The sequence below is a fragment of the Rissa tridactyla genome, chromosome 9 (genome assembly GCF_028500815.1).
Source record: "Rissa tridactyla isolate bRisTri1 chromosome 9, bRisTri1.patW.cur.20221130, whole genome shotgun sequence".
NCBI classification, from domain to species: domain Eukaryota; kingdom Metazoa; phylum Chordata; class Aves; order Charadriiformes; family Laridae; genus Rissa; species Rissa tridactyla.
Window position 1 is genome coordinate 26,250,914 of NC_071474.1, and position 19,869 is coordinate 26,270,782.

General features: G+C 51.6%; 1 protein-coding gene across 1 annotated transcript; it reads left to right on the forward strand.

Moving 5' to 3' along the window:
* Window positions 1-2,598: 2,598 nt before the first annotated feature.
* IL13RA2 (interleukin 13 receptor subunit alpha 2) lies at window positions 2,599-18,699 on the forward strand. Its single transcript, XM_054215318.1, is given in 11 exon segments — window positions 2,599-2,695; window positions 4,502-4,558; window positions 4,561-4,668; window positions 8,559-8,710; window positions 11,033-11,186; window positions 11,651-11,771; window positions 14,113-14,297; window positions 15,431-15,594; window positions 16,447-16,591; window positions 17,297-17,399; window positions 18,291-18,699. Coding segments are annotated over 11 exon segments (1,314 nt in total). The 5' UTR covers window positions 2,599-2,613; the 3' UTR covers window positions 18,334-18,699.
* The last annotated feature ends 1,170 nt before the right edge of the window (window positions 18,700-19,869 follow it).

Below are 19,869 nucleotides of genomic sequence, written 5' to 3' on the forward strand. Positions count from 1 at the left end.
TCCCCGTGACTTTGCCTGTTGCTGGCGCAGGGGTCTCTTGCTGCCGATGGCACGGGGCTGCGAGGACAGGCGGGCGCAGGGCAGGGCAGTGGGTGGCCGAGCCTGGGCGGCAGCTTGGGGACAGCTCAGGGCACGGGGGTTTGCTGGGGCACCCTCCCGCTTGTGTGCGGGGCCTGCTGGTGAGCCAGATCGGGTGTATTTTTGTTACTCCCTTCCTCCGTGAACCTGTCATCACCTTAGGTAGGCGTTCTCTGCAACTTAACCGCTTTTGTAAAACAGTTCGTATGATGCAGATCTCCTGCCTGTCCCCGCCCCGAGCTCAGGACCGCCAGGCTCTGGTCCAGCACGGGCAGGGGATTTGCCCCGTGTTGCCCAGGGTTTGCAGGGGCAGGTGGGGTCAGTACGAGCCACAGTGTGAGCAGCGGAGAGCCCTGAGCACCGCCAGCTCTCCCGTCCCAGGCAGGGCTGGTGTGGGCAGGGGGTGGCAGGGGGGAGTTGCACCCGTGGCTCCTCTGCTGGGCTCCAGCGGTGCCGGCAGCCTCCCGGAGCCCGATTATTGCAAATCCCAACTATGTGTTTTTTTCCAGCCTAATTTTCTCAAGAACTGACCCAGTTCTAGCACTCGGGAACTGGCATCGATCCTACTGGCAAATGTTTCTCATCTGTTTCGAATGATCTGTCCAGTGTGACCTTTTCTGCTTAAGTAGCTTACACAATGAAAATACATGAATGTTAAATCCTAATCTTGCATAACTCTGAAAGCAGGGCCATACATTTACCAGCAGCAAGGGACTTTTTCCCCCCCCATCCTTTGCAGAAAGTAAGGAGGAAGCAGCCAGCAATGTGCAATTGCAGTGAAGGGAGAACTCACCCATAAGCCCCTCACCCCCGAAATTCACAGGGTGCTCAAGGCAACAGGGTTTGTATTACCCATTTCTATTGCTTTTTGCTTTGGAAACATGAAAGGCAAGGGGGTGTTCACCTGGTGGTTGGTCTCCAACCATGGGCAAAGCCCCCGGGGCCTTCTGGGGCTGTTTCCAAACCAAACGCCACCTCAGATCAGGACAGTGGTGGGTCCTGGGCCTCCTGGTTCCCCACTTCAAAGCTCTCCTTGGCACCCATCAGGACTAACTGGTCTTTGTAGTCTGAGTGCTCTTCCTCATGCTCATCTCTGCTTTCAAAGCACCCAGCAGTTGGTGTCTGTTCCAGGAGGTAGTTGCTATAACCAGATGTGTGGGATCGCTTTTTATCTTTGGCACAGTGAAAGGTAAAAAGGTTCTGAAATTTGGCTTGCAACTGCCTTGAAAGTTCAAGAAGTTCAAAAGTGCGAAGGATGGTCATGGTCTTTCCATTGGCACCCACCTTCCGGCGTCTTACTGGAGCCAGGACCAAATAGCGATGACGTGATGGGGTTGGCTTCACACCAGCAAAGTGACGGTGCCTCCCCCCAGCTCCACCGGCAGCGCTGCCCTGCCGGGGCCCGGCTCCACCCGTGTGCACACAGGGAAACGGAGGGGACAACTGCCAGGGGGAAAGGGGCCTGATCCTGCCTTTGCTGCTCCACAACATTCCCATTGACTCCAACCAGGAAGCAATAACACATTCATTCAGGCATCAATTCAGTGATACCATGTCTTGTACAGGTGCTTAGAGGGCAGTTTTCTTCTGAACGAGACGCGTTCCTTCTATTTCTGATGCTGTTTCTCATGTTCTTAGTATGTCTGAACTGTTTCTCAATATGCCTAAATTTGGCCATGGGAAGATCCAGCCCGTTGCTTGTCGGGGCACGCATGCCACAGCTCCACTCTTCCCGAAACCTCCTCTATTGTCCCTCCTGGAGGGGAGTTGCTGCAATCAATTCCCTTGACTCATGCAAGGCAGTACAGGGACCAACCCACCCCTGTCGTGATGCTGGCTCATCCTCCAGCACAGCAACAGGAGTCAGGAGGTGTTTTTTCAGCAAGGTGTGCGCGGTGCCAGAGCCCTGACCTGGGGCAAACCAGGTGTGGCTGAAGCACCCGCTCCCTGCACAGGGTGCTCCAGGCTGAGGGCTCGCTGGGGCTCGCAGGGTGATGCAGGGAAGGAGGGATGAAGTAAATGGTGCCAGGCAAAGCTTATACAAGGATCATGTTGACCATCTGTGTTGACATGCTGAGTCCAGCGGAGAGGAGTGAGGGGATGGATGATTTTATAAACTCCCTGCAGAGCCCCGAGAGGCAGGAGCGGCTGGGGTGGCTCCGGAGCTGGCAGAGCCGGGGGAGGCTGCGGTGGGTGGAAGTGGGGACCACCGGCTGGAGTGACACGAGGTGCCAGGGACAGCTGTGTGCACCACCGCCGCGAGGGGCTTGGGCAGCCTCTGGCAGACAGCCTGCAGTGATTATGCCATTTGGTTTTCATTTTAGTGAGTCATTTAAACACTTCAAACGCACCTTTGACCTGCTTGAGCACAATTATAACAACAATTAACACCAACTCCTCATAAATCCTGGCAGTGTCCCCTCTGGTGCTAGCTCAGTAAAGCCTCTGATCATGTGGCAAGTGCCATAACATTGCAATGTGGCATCTGACCCCTGAAGAGAACAGACCGGCCTCTTTAAAAACCTCCAAATTTCTATGAAATGCAGAGCAGCCCTGAGGCTGCCAAGGAGCTCGGCACTCCAGAGGCAGACGGGCTCCCATGCATTTAGAGGTCCAGGTAAGAGCATTCGCCGGTTTTAAATCTCTCTCTGTGTGTCTCCGTTTATTTTTGCTTGCCTTGTGAAACCATGTGAATACATTAAAATTAACTATACTGGAAATGGGAAAGGCTTCCTCCACTAACGTCCGTGTGCGAGCCCTTGGATGCTGTTCCTCACCAGCTGTGAGCTGCAGCTGCTGCTTTTTGCTGCTCCGCGAGCTGGATCTCCCCATCGTTGCATCCTTGTCCTGAATTATGGACCTTTCTCAGGCAGAGACTTACGCATAACAGCCAGCCTTGAACAGACCCAAGTTCTATGTCATGGTTGATACGTGAAGAAGTAATTCTGGTCATTTCTTCTGGCTGGAACTCCTCCATACATTCTCATTTGACAGTGAAACAGAAAAATTACTGGTATTGCTTATACTTACACGGTGGACCTGGGGGGGGTGTGGGTGGGTTAATATTAATTTAAATTGAAGATTAGCTGTTAAAATGGTTGTGTATTTTTAATTGCTGCCACGTGTTGCTAGTTAGAATTTCTGGTTAATTGAAACTACCCCCCCACCCCCAGCACAACCTGTCTCCTCCAGCTCCCCTCAGCCACTTCTTCAAACGATGGGGGGGGGTGGTTTGTTGGTTCCCAACCCTCAGATTTCCCAATATCTCTCTGACGTGAAGCTCTGCCCTTCAGCAGACACCCCCCCCGCCCCAGTTTCATTTTGTTGGGCCGGGGACGCGGTGCCGAGGAGTAAGCAGCCGCGCCAGAGCGTGGCCTGAGAGTCCGCGTTTTCTAGCCGCGACCCCGTGGCCAGTGTCCAGTGGGCGGGCGGGCTGAAAGGAGCTCAGCGATGCTTTGCGTCTTCACGACGACGTGTTCTTACACGAGCAGAAATCAAGCAGCGGCCTCAAGCTTTCAGAAAGATTGATATCTATATATCTAATCTATACGACCTCTCTCTCCCCCCCCAGTCTCTATCTAATCTATACCTATACCTGTATCCATATGTAAAAAGAAAAAAAAAATAATCTATATATTGCTTTTACCTGTAATCCATGTGATTTCTGGCATTAGGAAGCAGGCTGGGCTGGTATGTCCATAGGCAGCGATTCCTACCTTCAGCATGAAAGGTGAAGGAAGGAGAAGCTCCTCCCGGGACACTCTGCTCCTCTCTCCCTCTCAGTCCCCACCTTCCCTCCCGCAGACCCGCTCAGCAAGAGAAATTTGTCCCCTTCAAACATTATCATGACAACTAAGAAGATTTCTCACAAGCATTCCTGCCATTTCTTCTTAGCCGGAGGGTGAATTAGAAAGGAAATTCTCTCTCTGCGTTTTTTGTTTTTTTTTTTTTTTTTCTTTTGGGTGACTAAATCCTAAAACAGGGAAGACAAAGGCACCGGTGACAGCTGCATGAGACGTCTGTGTACTGGACAAGGCAAGGCTCGGGCATTCTGGTTTGGGTTTGGTTTTTTTTTTAAATGCAAATGTCATTGGTCCGAGGCGCTTCCTCCGGCAGGCGGGTCCGTCACTCGGCTGCATCACTCTTTCCACGGAAGATGTGTGGCAGACAGCTCGGTGACTGAAGTACAGGCTGACGTGCCTTCACAGAATGTGCTTAGCTAGCCAGAAACTATTTCAAATGAAGCCAAAGTCATCCACGTGTTGCCATCCCCAAAAGTCACAAATTAGAGTCCTCTGGGAAATGATTAATCAGACTTAGTAAACGAGTAAAAAAGGCATTTGTTGTCATGCTGATACTGCTGGAGGGGCGCCAGGGCCCCACCGATGCGCTCAGGCCTTTCAACTCCCCTTTATTCCTCCAGCCTCCTCGCCTGTGTGCCGCAGGACCTCTTCCCTGAGGCCACACACGTTCCAGCGGGAACCTCCTACCTCGGAATGGCTGTCCAGTGGCTTTGCGCTCTCTCCGCGGCCCTGGCGTGGGGCTGCCTGGCCTCCTCCTCCTCCTCCTCCTCCTCCTCCCACGTGGCAGGTAAAGCCCGGCGTGCCCTTCATGTCACTTCACATTAACTCGGGTGCTTTATGAAGTTGGTCCTTCAACCAAAGCTTTTCTTTTGTGTGTGCGTGTGTGTGTGTGTGTGTTACAGCGAGTGGCTGGTTTATAAACCTGTAATCAATTGCGTAAACATACTGTGTGCTTAGTGGGTATTTCTCTGAGTAACTTCAAAAGGAGCAGAAACTGCCTTTGGTGCGCAGCGAGTATTTTGTTTGATATAGAGTCGTCAAATACAAATACCATTTGGATACATAAATGCTCCCGAGCGTGGTCCCAGCCGCACAGACTGTGCCAGGTGTAAGAAACACAAGGTTTATTCATAATTGGAGAATAATACTTTCTTCTAAAAAAAAATATTGCTCTGCAAACTAGCGTCCATAGCAATGGCACCCTTTGCTTCAACCCCTCGAGCACCTCTTCGCTGCACCCCAGCCCTTTTGGCCTCTGGTAGCTGGGACTTTGCACCCAAAAGCTATCCTTCTTCAGACGGGGCATGGTAGACAGGTGACAACTTGGCCACCGAGACCTCCCTGTCGTGTCGGCCAGCCAACGCGCTGCTGCCGCGCCCGGCAAAGCAGCGTTGCCCTTGAGACGGGCTTCTCGAAACGCGAAAGCAGCCTGCACCTCTCAGACCCGGCACGGAGAAGCACAGACGTAGAAGACCCGGGGCAGGGGGCGGGGGCGCACCTGGCAGGCTGCCATTTTTCCACTGGCCAAATAGGTGGAAAATTGCAAAACCTGCTGCCGTTTGCACCACCTCCGGCCCAGCGCGGTGGCGGGAGGCAGCTGGGACGAGCAGGAGGTTCGTCAGCGACGCAGCGGTGGCGGAGCAAGTGAGCGAGCGAGCGAGTGTGGCCGCCGGGAACAGGTGGCCGAGGAGACCCACGGCCAACTCGCTGGAACATCACTACCCCACTCACCGCCGTGCAAATCGGGCAGAGGAGCTGCTGGTTTGGGTTTTCTTCCCCCAAGAAGCATTCCGGAGCACCTTTCCTTCAAGACTGGACAATGAAATAGAGTACTTCTAGTCCTGTGTTCGGTATGAATGATGTGAACGCGTCTGCTTTGTCACGTAATATTGTGAAAGTGAGAAACGGCAAGAGGCACTGCTGACATTTAAAAAACAATCAAATCGCAGAATGCACGCCACATCCCAAAAAGAAGCTTTTTCCATCCCCTCTGAAATCCAGTCAAAATTTATTTTGCAAGAATTGCTGTTTACAGTTGCAGTTGTTTTGAAAAAATATTATTGTTTTGTTCAAGCTCAGGATGGAAACACATTTCAGAGCCTTATCATTTCCGATCAGACATTCCATTTTCGACCAGCTTTTCACCAGGCTCACGAAAAAATCCTAGTAGCTTTTTGCTTCCTTGTTCTCCCAGCTGCGAGGCTCAGCATTTATCCCCTCCGGAGGAGCTTCCCGAGCGCAGGAGAATCCAGCTCGCAGCCCTGCCAGCAGATCTCCTCCTGTTATGGGAATTACACATGCCGGCCGCCACAGCAGGACTGGACCCCAGGACTCGGCGGGCTGGTGATGTGGAAGCCCTCTCTCGGGCTCTCGGCACGGGCTGGCCGGCAGCAGGAACACCCCTTCACCTTCTCCCCTTCCCTCCACGGCGCAGCTATAAATGGCCGTTCTGGATGAGCCGCTCATTCATTTTTTTTTGCAGCTGCATCTCTTCAAGCGTGGTTCCCGTAGACTTGCTGTCCCCCACACTGGTCCTCCCTTTCCCAGAGCCCTTGCATGTTTCCCAAGACCCGGGAGGTGGGTGAGATGTCCTCATCTCACCCCTGCTTCTACCTCCGATCATAGAATCACAGAATTACAGAATGGTTTGGGTTGGAAGGGACCTTAAAGCCCACCCAGTTCCACCCCCTGCCCTGGGCAGGGACACCTCCCGCCAGACCAGGTTGCTCCAAGCCCCGTCCAGCCTGGCCTTGAACCCCTCCAGGGATGGGGCAGCCACAGCTTCTCTGGGCAACCTGGGCCAGGGACTCACCACCCTCACAGCAAAGAATTTCTTCCTCAGATCTCATCTAAATCTCCCCTCTTTCAGTTTGAAGCCGTTACCCCTCACCCTATTACTTCATGCCCTTGTAAAAAGTCCCTCCCCAGCTTTCCTGGAGCCCCTTCAGAGACTGGAAGAGGCTCTAAGGTCTCCCCGGAGCCTTCTCTTCTCCAGGCTGAACCCCCCCAACTCTCTCAGCCTGTCTTCTTAGGACGTTCGCCAAGAGCCCGGCTCGAGCACTCTTTGCACAGGCAGAGCTGCCCGTGCCCCTGTTCCCCCTCCTCTGCCTGGGCTGGGAAATCGGTGCCTGCCGTAGTGCAGCGGTATCAGACCCTCGCCTCCTGCAGGGACGTGGGGCCACAGAGTACGAGACACCGCATGTGCAGGGCCGTGCCCCATTGCCCCTGGAGCTGCAGCAAGCCCACCTCCCCCCCCCGAACTCAGGCTGCATTCACAGGACTCAACAGCTGGTGGGAGGGAGAGTGCTTTACTTGTTACATAGAAAAATACATAAAATCTAATTTTTCTCCAAATTATTATGAAGTATTGTTCCTTGCCCGGCACCCCCCTACATACATTGCCATGATATCCTACTTTGGCATCTAACTTAACAACAAATCTCCCATGGAGCTTTACACACTGGGAAAAGGGGGATGTTAAGACTGCTGCTTGCGGTGTGTTCCATTTGGGAGAGTGTCCTTAGAAGAAATAAATCCTCCAAGGATGTTCTCCGCGAACTCTCCAAGGAGCACGGTAAAGTTTGATTTATATCACCATCTTGTCACTGAAAGATATTCTCAGGGTCTGCTTTCACGATGGATTTACTAAAAAAGCAAAAAGGAAAAAAATGGTGAAAATCCTGATGATGAAGACGTGAGAAAGGTGGCAGAGAAGCCGGGGACCTGGAGGCTGGACTCAAACAGGGAAGTGGTGGCAATGCTGGACTGACACTGCCAGGAGATGGGCTCCAAATCACCATGAAAAAAGTATATCATGCAGTGAATACGTAGAGACCTGAATGGATAACCTCTCCTCTAGAGAGCGGAGAAAAATGACCTTGGATGTTACAAAGATTGACTTCCTTTGAACTAATAAAAGCCAATAGCCAAACAGCTTTTGTCATGTGAATGACAGCTCCATACAGAGCTGAGCTTTTAGGGAGCGTGTCTTAGTACAGAATTCATCCATAATATATGCTGATTTATTAACATATAGCAGCACCTTACGATAGCTTAATAAAAGCCAGATGGACTGTAAAAGCACGCTGTTGTATAGCTGACAGATGTCCAACATAAGAATGATTTTAACTCTCGGCTTTTCTGCTTCTGTATGGTTTTTTGTCTTGGCTTTTCATTAACCTACTTGAAAGGAATATTTAAAGCAATACGAGTGATTCGTGTCTGTTACGGTTAAGGAATATAAATTTCCCTGGCAGCATGCTGTATTCTGTCAGCCTATGTTGGTGTTTGTGCTGAACACGATGTTTGCGAGGATACTTGTCCTGACAGCCAGTAAATACCATGAGTTAAAAGTAAGCAAATACAGGCCCTGAAAGGTCACCCCAGGACGGTAGTTTTGCTTAGAACCTCTTGAAAAAGAGTGTCGAAGATGTGGCATTCTTCGTGCCTTTTCAATGCTCCTTGAGGGTTTTCTCGGGGCATCAGCAAACCCTGTTTTTGGAGGGGAGGGCAGGAGAAGCTTGTGCGTGTGTGAGAAGCGGCTGCTGAAGGGCCGGGGCATTCTGCGCGTCTGGCAGCTCATCAAATTTCACGACTTGTTGTTTGTTTGGTTGTTTGGTTGGTTGTTTTCTTTACGTCCACACTCTGTTTTCCCCCCCTGCTTTCTTCTCAATGGAGTTGCTCCCCCACAAGACCTTCAGATCACCGATCCTGGACTCTTAGGTGCTCTTGATATAGAGTGGAAGCCTCCACGCAGTGTACAAACCTTCAGTGACTGCGTGGTCAAATACAAGTTGGAATACCGCAACATGGGTGACAGAGACTGGAAGGTAAGACAAAGCACGTTTTAACCCTCTTAAATCCAGGCTATTGTTCTGCTTTTAGTTCCTGCGTGGGTTTATGTTTGCATTTCACGGAGGAGCGGTACCACAGCAGTTCCAGCTTTCCATGAAAAAGCCAGGCGGTTCCAGCGGTTTGACTCTTTTGCCAGATGGGAATGTGTTTTGAAATGTAACAGCCGGAACAGTCAGAGAAGGGGCTATTTCTGTCAGAGGGTGTGGTGCTTGCTGCCAAAAGTAATCCAATAATATCTAGTAGCATTCCTCATTGTAAAAGGCACTACACTTCTCAGAAAGTCTTTATGGGGCTTGAACCGAAACCCAAAGTCAACAGATGCAAAGCGGTGAATAAATAAACAATTAAGTTTCATTAACTGTCCTAACGCTCTAACATTCCCTTTATTCAGAAGGGCATTTCTAATTGACTTTTGTCTTTTAGATACGGTTGACTCTATGATCAAATTGTCAGTCTCCTCTCCTCGACGTGTAGCAGGGCAATAGCAGACAGTGCAGGACAGGACAATGGGAATATATTTTGGGAGCGCTTAGAAGATGAAAGCTGCTGCGGGTTAGGGAAGTAAATGGCGTGGGGAGAGGAGCAACCCAGCAGGAGGCTGTTTGCTTGGTGCAAGGTATGGAGGAACACGTGAAAAATACCCTGAGGATGCCCCCCGACAACCCAAAATACAGACTGGTGTCGAAAGAAAGAGAGGGTTTGGTTGGTTTTTTTCGCGTCCTAAAGCAGGAGTGCTGGAGAGCTTGCCGGCCCAAGAGACCAGGGAGAGAGAGAAGGAGCAGTCACAGCGGGCTAGCGGTGCCGTGGACCCCAACCTCCTGCTGGGAGTGGTTTCTGCGTGTCCCGCATGAGCTGGTCATGTCCCGCATGAGCTGGTCATCCCCTTTGCCCACCCGAGGCAGCAAAGCCCAGGCTGTTCTCAGCCACCACCCCAACGGGGTTTGGCCCAGCCGCCCCCTGGAAGCCCGCGGCAGCGGGGGGAAGGGCACGGTGCCTCCCACCCTATCTATCTCACCTACGGAATGCAACGGCGAGGGCACGAAAGGGGGTCTTCGACCTGCCATCGGTCGTGGTGCACATCACGCTCCCAGCCGTGCAGCAGCTGGCAGCTGTGCAGATTCTTCTGTGGTCATTTTAACAGGCATTTGAAAAACAAAAAGGGGAAGAAAAAAAAAAAGTGTTCTTTAAAAACACGTCAGAATTCCCTAAATCACAAGTAATAAAAGCGCCTTATACAAGGCGGATCTAAAAAGGAGAAAACAAATCACCTCTGGTACCTTGCCAAAACCTTGACCGCAGATAAGGTCACCAACAAGACTCAATCTGAAAAAAATCCATGGGACATTAGCAGAAGCAAGAGTCATCAACCTCTCTTAGAAACACATGGAAAGCTCTGGAACAGCCTGCCCAGGGAAGTGGCTGAGTCACCACCCCGGAGGTATTTAAAAGACGGGTCGATGTGGTGCTGAGGGACATGGGGTAGTGGTGGGCTTGGCAGTGCTGGACTTGGCAAGTTGGACTTGATCATCTTAAAGGTCTTTTCCAACCAAAACGATCCTATGGCCGAACACAGCTCTTACCCTCTGGGGCTGCTGACAAACAGCCTGCCTGTGGGCTGTGCCATTGCAGTTCCCACTGCAGCACGCGTGTGCATTTTATGGCACGTTCATTTTGTCCTGATTGGGCTAACGGCACACCCGTGCCCTCTCGCCATTTGTTGTAACTCTCGCCAACTTCTTTTTCCCTTGTGCACAGTGAGGCGAGTAAGTCTGAGGAAACCAAAAAAAAAAAAAAGAAAACCCTACAGAGGGTGTGCTCAAAAAGTCCCACAAAGGGCCAAGGCCGTTGGCGCGCCGTGGTGAGCCCACACTGCTGCTCCATCCTCGCAGGGTACAGTTGTGCCTCCCATGGGAACCTCCAACAAGACTCATTGTTCCTTCTGTTTCTGATGATCTCGTGTCAGGAACAAGTGCCTTTCACCCGAATTTACAGCGATGTCCTCATCAGACCCTCCCTGGTGCTCCTGGCTGCTGGGGATCCTGGGAACTGTAGCCTGCTCCGTCTGGAGGTTGCTGGTGTGCTGTGGGGTGGAGGGACGGAGAGCCAGCGAGGCTGGGCAGAGCTGGGGGAACAAGGGTGCTGGAGAGGCGCTGGGCAGGACAAGCAGGGCAGAAATGTAAAGAAACATTAAGGCACACCAATGAGCCTGCTGGCGGCTAGAGCGGGAACAATGGTAGCTAATCCTGCCGCCCACTTAGCGACCAAAGAGGTACTTATAAAGTCTGCCTTTCAACCAGGTTATTTTTACTAGGAAGCTAAAAATCAGAGTTGGATTTGACCTCAGCAGGACCGCCGAAGTGAAGGTGCAGACACTGCTCAAAGGACGGTGTACCGATGACGTGGAGGTGCAAAGTGACTGGATTTATGCTGCCTTTCAGGTCCCATTGCAAGGTTAGGAGCTGCCTTCCGTACCTGCTGCGGTTTTGCACTTTGCATGAGCCTGTTGCATGAACCTGGCCTGAGGGTTGCTGGATGGATAAGCCATTGCAGGGCTCGTTGAGGTGTAAGACACCAGAGCATCTCTGCTTCCACTGGCTGCGGCTGTGGCTGCTGGACACGTGGGGCTCGTTTCCCTCTGCCCGTGCCCCAGCTCTGCTGGGTTGCCCGGCATGAGCTCCGCTGCTCAATGAAAAGGTCAGTTGTGCATCTTTCTGCTCTAAGCACAGTGGACTGGCTTTTATAGGAAACAGAAGACTCGGCAGCAAATCTATCTAATAACGGCAGCTGGCCTTCTTTTCTTCTCCTCTTTTGTCTTTCAACTGCAGCACACAATTGTTCAAAGGCATAAAATGATATTTCTGCTGGGCCCAATTGGTATGTTGCTAACTACTGGTTATTTCCTTCTCATTTGACAGGAAAACTGGAATCAGAGGTTCAGAATTTCCACTGCATCTATCATGACTGGGAATACCTCAAGTGCACTTGGCAACCGGGTCTCCTCGCTCCTCGCGGTGTACATTATGGGCTATATTATTGGTACGTATCAGCAAAATAGGAAAACATCCAGCCAGCAATCAAGCGAACCTCTCAGGGTACTGAAATGCCACAGAAAATATGCTTTTATGGCTGGCAATATTACACGATCCACCCAGAATGAGCAGAAATAACTCTCCGAGCAACATGTGCCTTGGAAATAACCAAATCCCTGCTCTCTTCCTTAAAAACAGGCTTGTGCTGACCTTCAACAAGAAATGCCTTCTCTCTTTCTCCCTTCCCTCTTGTCCACCCCTCGTGGTGTGCTTTCTGCGTGTTGGCCATCACAAAGCCGTGTGCTTTCCCTTTGCTGAACGTACCTGGATTATTCTGGCTGAGCATTTCCTTGACCACAGTGCATATATCTCTATAGGACAGGATTCAGCAGGAGGTTACCAAGCTCAGTGAACCCTACACAAAGAGCAGGGCTTCTTGGCAACTAACAGTTTTACTCTTCGAAGACATTTTCCTAGCCTTAGCACATCTCATACAAGCAACCATGCTGCCAAAAGGTAGTAAAAATGCATGTTTCCCAGTTGTTTCTTTTATACTGCTGCCTAATGGTGCCGTTCCGCAAGAAAAGCAAAGCTAGACTTAGTGGTTTTGGACAAAGGCGATGCTGTATTTGCGCTTCAATTCCTATGACACTACGGTAAGGATGACTAGGAAGGAAATCATTGGGTTTCATGCCTTTGGGCTACGCATTGAAAATGATAGCTGTTTTTTTAAAAAATAGTTTCCACGTAGCTCTTGGAAAAAGTCTTCAAAGCAGAAAAACTGATTTAAAACCATTTTGCTAACTACAAAGGTCTGCTTGAAGGAAACCATGGAAATTCATGATTTGTTCCTAAAAAAAAACCACAAACCCACCCCCCAACAAACCCACTCTCATTTAACTGCCAGTAACAAAACCAGGTGTTCGGATCTGGGTCCCGCCGTATGATGAGAGTAGGTGGGAACACAGCCATGGCAGCCTTTGATCCCTGGGAGTTAATTTTTATAGCACCACCACATGAGGTTTTTCCCCCGGACATAATGTGCTGTGCAGGGAGGCTGTCACTGGGTGCAGAGCGCAGAGGCCGGATTCAGCCCTGCCTCACAGAATCACAGGATAGTAGAGGTTGGCAGGGACCTCTGGAGACCATCCAGTCAAACCCCCTGCCAGAGCAGGGTCACCCACAGCAGGTGGCACAGGAACGCCTTCCAGGCGGGTTTGGAATGTCTCCAGAGACGGAGACTCCACCACCTCTCTGGGCAGCCTGTGCCAGGGCTCTGCCACCCTCACAGGAAAGAAGGTCCTCCTCATGTTCAGGTGGAACTTCCCATGGTCAAGTTTGTGCCTGTTACCTCTTGTCCTGTCACTGGGCACCACTGAGAAGAGCCTGGCCCCATCCTCCTGACACCCACCCTTTCAGTATTTATAAGCGTTGATAAGATCCCCCCTCAGTCGTCTTTTTTCCAGACTGAAGAGACCCAAATCCCTCAGCCTTTCTCCATGAGAGAGGTGTTCCAGTCCCCTCAGCATCTTGGTAGCCCTTTGCTGTCCCCTCTCCAGCAGTTCCCTGTCCTTCTGGAACTGGGGAGCCCAGCACTGGACACAGAACTGGACACAGCCTCAAGGGCACGAACCCAGCAGGAGTCTGAAAAGGCGATATGAAACACCCCTTAGCATGTCTGGGATGGGAAATTTCCAGCAGCGAAGCTTTGGGGAGTGGCCCCCAAACCAGGAGGCAGTTGAGAGGACAGGTTTGTCATTGCACGTCAGCCAATAACCCACGAACTCCTTCCTCACTCCCACCCCTGGGCTTCCATTACATGCCCGTGTCAATGCATGGGACTTACCCGCCATCAGCAGCAGCAGCTCGTTAACACTCATGACATTCACAGCACATGTCACCTGCAACAAACCGCTGCATTTTGCCTTGGGAAGGGACCTTTCTGCAGTTCCAGAGTTGGTGGCTGATGGTGCCCCATGGGAGGACGGGTGTCTGCATGAGCAGGGGCCAGATCCTGCCCTGGCTCCACTCCCACAATGGCACCTGGTGAGGCCTCTTGTGCTCCAGGAACGGGCCCGGGGAGAGGCTGACACAGCTTACAAATCAACCTGGGAAGCTATCTGTGCGTGTTAATTTGGTTTTTTTTCTCCTCCCCACACTTTTCCCATAGCAGGAGTCCAGGTGACCGATGCATAACACTGTGCTTCGGATCACTTGGAAGAGGACAAGGGTGGGACCGGTACAGGTGATACTCGAGGCTTAGGTCCAACCTCAAAGAAAAAGGCCTAACACATGTAGTAACTGCCATTGCTTTGGTTATTTTTTTTTTTTTTTCTGTTTTCCACTAGGTACGAGGGGCTGGACCAGGCCGCGCAGTGTGACGACTACATTCAGGATCATGGTCTAAACGTGGGCTGCGTGTTGCAAAATCTGAGCCAGGCAGAATATAAGGATCTGCGCATCTGTGTCAACGGTTCTGCGGCAGCCACCCTGCTGCGGCCGCTGTACACCACCCTTCGCCTCCACAACCTAGGTAACGCTGGCGGGGAAGCAGAGGGCTCTGGGGACCTGCCTGGCCACCGCGCACCCAAGGCTCACATCTTGCATGGAGTGGGGCCGGGGAGGGGGAGGGGGGGGGGGCTCAAAAAAAAAAAGTGTGCTTTTGCAGGTGGGTGGCTGTAACATGTCTGGGTGGATTTCCCCCCCCCCGGAGAAGGGGCTGTGGCGTGTGCCGCAAGGACTTTGGTTTCCAGCAGTGCTCACAGGCGAGCCACCCCGCTCAGCGCCCACCTTTGCGGGGGGGGGGATCAGTGGGTGCTTCCAAGTGCTGCGCTCGGCAGCCGGACAACTTGGGACACCGATGGCAGCGCAGTGCGGGGGGGTTTGGGCTCTCGCAGCACCACCACAGAGGTGGCTTCATTTCCTCCTGCTGGAACTGACACTGCTGCTCCGCGCCCGCCAGCACAGGGGAGACCTTCGGGCTGTGCTGGTCAAACCACGCTCGGGGCTGGGGAGAATGGTGTGCAAGGCGTGAGGGGTCTGCCAGAGCGAAGGTGGGTTTCAAACCCGTCAGAAGGAAGGAAAGCACAGCGTGACGTATAACCCCCTACATGCACACGCTCTTTATCATGGGCTCTTACCACACTGATGCATTTACCCACGTGGAAATGTCAGGCGGATAAATAGTTGGTCCTCCAGTTGAGCCACTGGGCTAATAAGCGGGATTTCTGGATTCAATTAGTGCTGCCACGTACTTCGTGTGTGGCTTTGGGCATCTGACATAAACCAGAGCCTCTCCCGGGATGCAGCGAGTGTCCGGCCAAGGCTTTTGCGGTGCCTGACAGCTGGGCCGGGGCCACCCTGACACTTCCCTCCAGCAGAACATGCCAAGCACAACACTTATGCCCCGGGGTCTCAAAACCCCTGCACCGCAGCCCAGAGCAAGGACGTAGCCCAGCCCAGGCGTTGAGATAAAATGAACCCCCCCCCTCCAGCCTCGGTGACGGCCTGCTCCTGCAGCGTCACGGCCGAGAGCAACGGGAGCGTGCAGAAATCCCATCCATGGGGAAGAGGGGGCAGAGGCTGGCGGTGATTAACCAAAGCCTTTCCCTCAGGAGCTGTGTGATTGCACCTCTTGACCGTCTCTGTTTTTATCCCCCCACCCAGCAAAACCCTCGCCCCCGAAGCAGCTGGTGGTCTCCATGTCCGCGGCGGAAGAGCTGCGGGTGGCCTGGAGCCCGCCAGGGCGGGGGACGCCACCCCAGTGCCTGGAGTACGAGGTCCAGCTGGCCGAGGAGGAGGAGGAGGGGGAGGCCGAGGCTGCCTGGGTGGTAGGACAACACGCGCCGTGCCGCGGGGAGGGGATGGGGGAGCGCGGCATGATGGCCGTCAGCAGGCAGGCACGCTGGGAAATCGGGGTGTGCACCCCACTGCGGACGGGGTGTAGGTACCCCCTGCAAGGAGAGACGTGCACTGTTGTAAACCACTGCCGGGCTGCGCCGTGGCACGTGGTCCTGCCCAACAGCCCGGCCGCCGGCCTCAGCGTTTGCCTGAGCCACGGCAGATCCCAGTGGGAGGCCCTGAGCCTCCCCTGCTCCCTCAGGAAGCTGCTGTCACAGAACCTTAAAGGTTGTTCCGGCTTGTTTTCCTGAATATGGCAGTGCAACTTGTCGAAGTTCAAGTTCAACTTCACTAGTTCAAGCGAAACTATAATTCTAATCTCCCTGGAGAAGTGTCCTGGGACGCAACGCGTCTTCTATGCGTGGTGCTTTTCCCTTGTGTGCTATCCAGGTGCAGTTTTGGTAGCAAAAATGGCAGGAAGTAATTAATCATAGGGGCCATCTGAAGGACACTTTTTTCTTTAATTGCCATATTCTACACATGAGTCTTCTTACCTAATTTAATGAAAGTTGCCACAAATTAACAGGCATACATGGCAACATACACGATGCCCTCCTCTCCCACCCCCTGAATGTGTGTACTCCCACTAGATTTATCTCCGTAACCATCTTATTGGCATTAACTGGTCCAAAACTATGATGAAATCATTTAAAACTGACAAAACATAACCCAAGGGTTTACAGGGCCTGGAGAGTATGTTCTGAAACATGAGGCCATGCCAGAGAGCTACTGGTGGTGGCACATAATTCCTTGATATCTGTTCTCTCTGTTTTGTTTTTCAGTCTGTGTCAACCCAGATGGAGACGGCTTTAACAATTTCCAGAGCAAATCAAAGCCGCATTTCATGTGTTCGTGTCAGGGGGAGAACAAATATTTTCTGTGCTGACCAGGGCTTTTGGAGTGAATGGACACGGGAGTGTTTCTCTGGTATGGAACCTCAAGTAGAATCATAGAACCATGGAATGTGTTGGGTTGGAAGGGACCTTTAATGGCCATCTAGTCCAACCCCCCAAAGTAACCAGCGTTTCTTTTACATCCTTTATAAAGCCTGTTTGGGACCAAGTGCTGCTGGCTGCCATGGGCATCTGCTAGTGTCCGGCACTTGGAGGTGGGATCCTGGTTTAGTGACACCCTCACCCTACACCGGCACGGCCATCCCTACAGCTTTGCATCTCCAGGGCACTTTGCAGGCAAGCCCCAAAATATTAACGCTTCTGCACCAGCACCTTTCCCGCTGCACATCTGTGACGGAGGAGTGACTGCTTTGCGAGAGAGGGCACCTGGTAGTCAGAGTCCCTCCGCAGGGTGTCCTCCTGGCTGCCCCGCACCTCGGATCGGCTCCTGAGCACCCCACAGGGTCTACAGGGTGCCGGCTCGGCTCCGAGAGGCACCGAAGGGAGGAGGCGCATAGCGGTGGCTACATCTACGCAGGATATACGTTACCCTGGAGGAGTATGTTACCACATACAGTCACAAAGTGCCTGGCATTTATCTGTAATTAATAAATAAATATATGTAGGGTAACAAACCTGGACAGGCTGAGTTTGCATCTTGAGGCCAAGCTTTGTAAGAGGTAACATGACCCGCTCTGGAAGCTGGAGTTTTCTTATTTGCTGTCATTTATTTTTGCAGTGGCCAGAAAAGAGGACAAGCAGCTATTTATCCTCATTCCAGTCATTCTGAGTTTGTCAAGTAGCCTCCTAATATTTACGTTGATTGGCCAGTGCAAGAAAAGGTAAGCACCACGGCAGCCTGTCCACGCTACGTGCGTTCATGTGGGTGTCTCAGACTACAGTTTAAATGAAACAACGTAGTAAATACTAAAAGCCAAACAAGCCAAAGATGCTCAAGATTGGACACCAAACAACAGTTGATTTCAGGAAACAACCTTGTAAGTGTGGCTGTTTCGCATATGAAATGCCTCACAACAACCCGTAAACTCACAGCAGAGACCCAAATCCTGCTCGTATGACCCCAGTCTGCTTCTGCTAAATGCAGCAAAGTTGCATGCACAGCAGCACAAACAATCCCATTATCTTGCCCCAAACCACTCAGACAGCAGAGATTTATACAGTTGTGGTAAAGAAGTGCCATTTTTATGGGCTAAGGCCTCATTCTCTTTGCGTTCCCACCCCAGTTGTTTGCATTCCTGTCAATGAACGTGGAGAAAGCAGACGCAGTGGATGAATTTGCCCGTAGCCAAATTATTGGTACTGATGGCATTTTCTTCAGGTCTGAAGGATCGCTTAGAGAGAACTGATCCCCTGGTACTGATAATTATTATCTTTTTCTTATGGCCACATAGCTAAGCAAGTGGGTGGCTTTTCTAATACGCCTTTTAAGGCATCACTGATGAGGGAGAACTGGCTAAAGAAGTACCTTCATGTTGTCCTCAGAGAAGAACTAACACCTATTTGATAGCTGAATGCATGGAGTCTGAGACACACACTCCTTCATCTTTGTTTTGTATCTGCCTTTCAAATGTTTTGGTTCACGATATTTGAACAAGAAAACTGTGGAAAGCAAAGTGCTTCCCGCATTGCCACTGGCGATGTGTGACGGGGATGCTGTAGCATGTCCCCAGCTGTCTCTCCGTGCTGGGAATAACAAGCTGTGCCCATTTCAGATCCCCAACAGGAAAGCCATCGCATGCACCGGTGGGATGCTAACTCTGCTTGCCACTGCCGTACCGCTTGTGTTTGATGGATTCCTCTTGCAACATCATCCCAAGGACAGCTAAGACGCCCTGAGTTTTCTGTAGCCCACGTGGGTTTTTCCCTACCTACTGCCATTTGCGAGGCTGGTTGTTGCAATTCAAGTCCTCAACGAGCCCTGGAAAACATTGGAAGAGTTTTAATCTGACTCTGGAGCACACTGTTTCTGATCAACAGGGCAAGGGAAAAAAAGGAGGCAGTGGGAACTGCCATGAATAAAGATAACACGTTTCTCCATGGGTTTGTTTGGAGTTTTTTTCAAGGTCTCTAGAAATCTGTCAACAGGACACACGCTGAAGGGCAGCACCTCACACACAGTGCGTCTCCCTGCAGAGCCATGGGCCACCAGGGCAGGGCAATCTCCAGGGGACCAAGCCTGGATCCCCTGCTCTGCCAGACCAGGGGGAGCAGAGATGCTCCACCAATCTCATTCTAGGCCTTTTGGGTACTTTCAGGAACTGCAGGATTTTGTCACATCCAGAGCTGGGTAGCATTTGGGCTATGGGTTTTCAGAACTGCCACCAGGGCAACAGTTACTGCATTAATAACAACGGTTAAAAGAGAAAACTATTGGGAAGAGTCCCCTTGAGATTTGCTGTCACTGGAAATAACTCCTGGTAGGCCTTTGGTGTTCTGCCGGCCTCTTCAACAGTTTTAACGCCTACTAAAAACACGCGAGTGCATTGTGACCCTCCCCCAGGGGAAAAGCGAGGCCTCAGCCAGAGCCCACCCTGCTGCCCTGGGTACACCCGGTGTGATCTCACCCGCTTCACCGTGCAGGAACGCTGGGCACGGGCATTTGGAGCGGGCCAAAAAGGTGCAGCCATCCCAACCTGCTGGATGGGTTCAAGCTGGGTTAGAACTTCTAGTCTAATTTTGTCCAAAAAGAGGTAAGAAGGGAAGAATAATTAAAGAGAATGGGCGCAGGTAAGAGGTGGTGAAGGAACGGATGTTCTACCTCCATAGCTAGAACTCACCCCAAAAAAAGATCAGAGCTATTTCAGTAACCACAAAATATAAAAGTTAGGCTGAAGCCTGCCTAGAAACCTGCCTAGTAACAGAGTGATAAATTAAGTACATCTACTTATGGTATCTGGATGCTGCGGCTTTCCAGGCGTGTTTAGGTATGGAAAGCCGGCCTGGCCCCGGCGCGGGGCTCCAGCGGCAGCAAGACGCCACCACCCCCCTGGGCTTTCTCACAGCACCACATCTGCAGCATGTGCAAAATGTAATCCCAATAGGTGGCCAAGCTGCTAGACCTTCCTAACATCCTGAACTGTGCTAGAATTTCAGTGGTGTGCTTTTTTTTTTTCCCCCTATGTTTATAGAATTATACTAATTATGTATTTCTTTCTAACAGTATTTGCATTACAGTGGTTTAATTCATTTGCTGTAGTCCATAATTAATATTTTCAGTAAAGCGCTTTCAAAATCCCTCCTTTGGCATACCCTGCTCTTATTGTTCCCAGCTCATGTCTGGGTTCCCTGGTG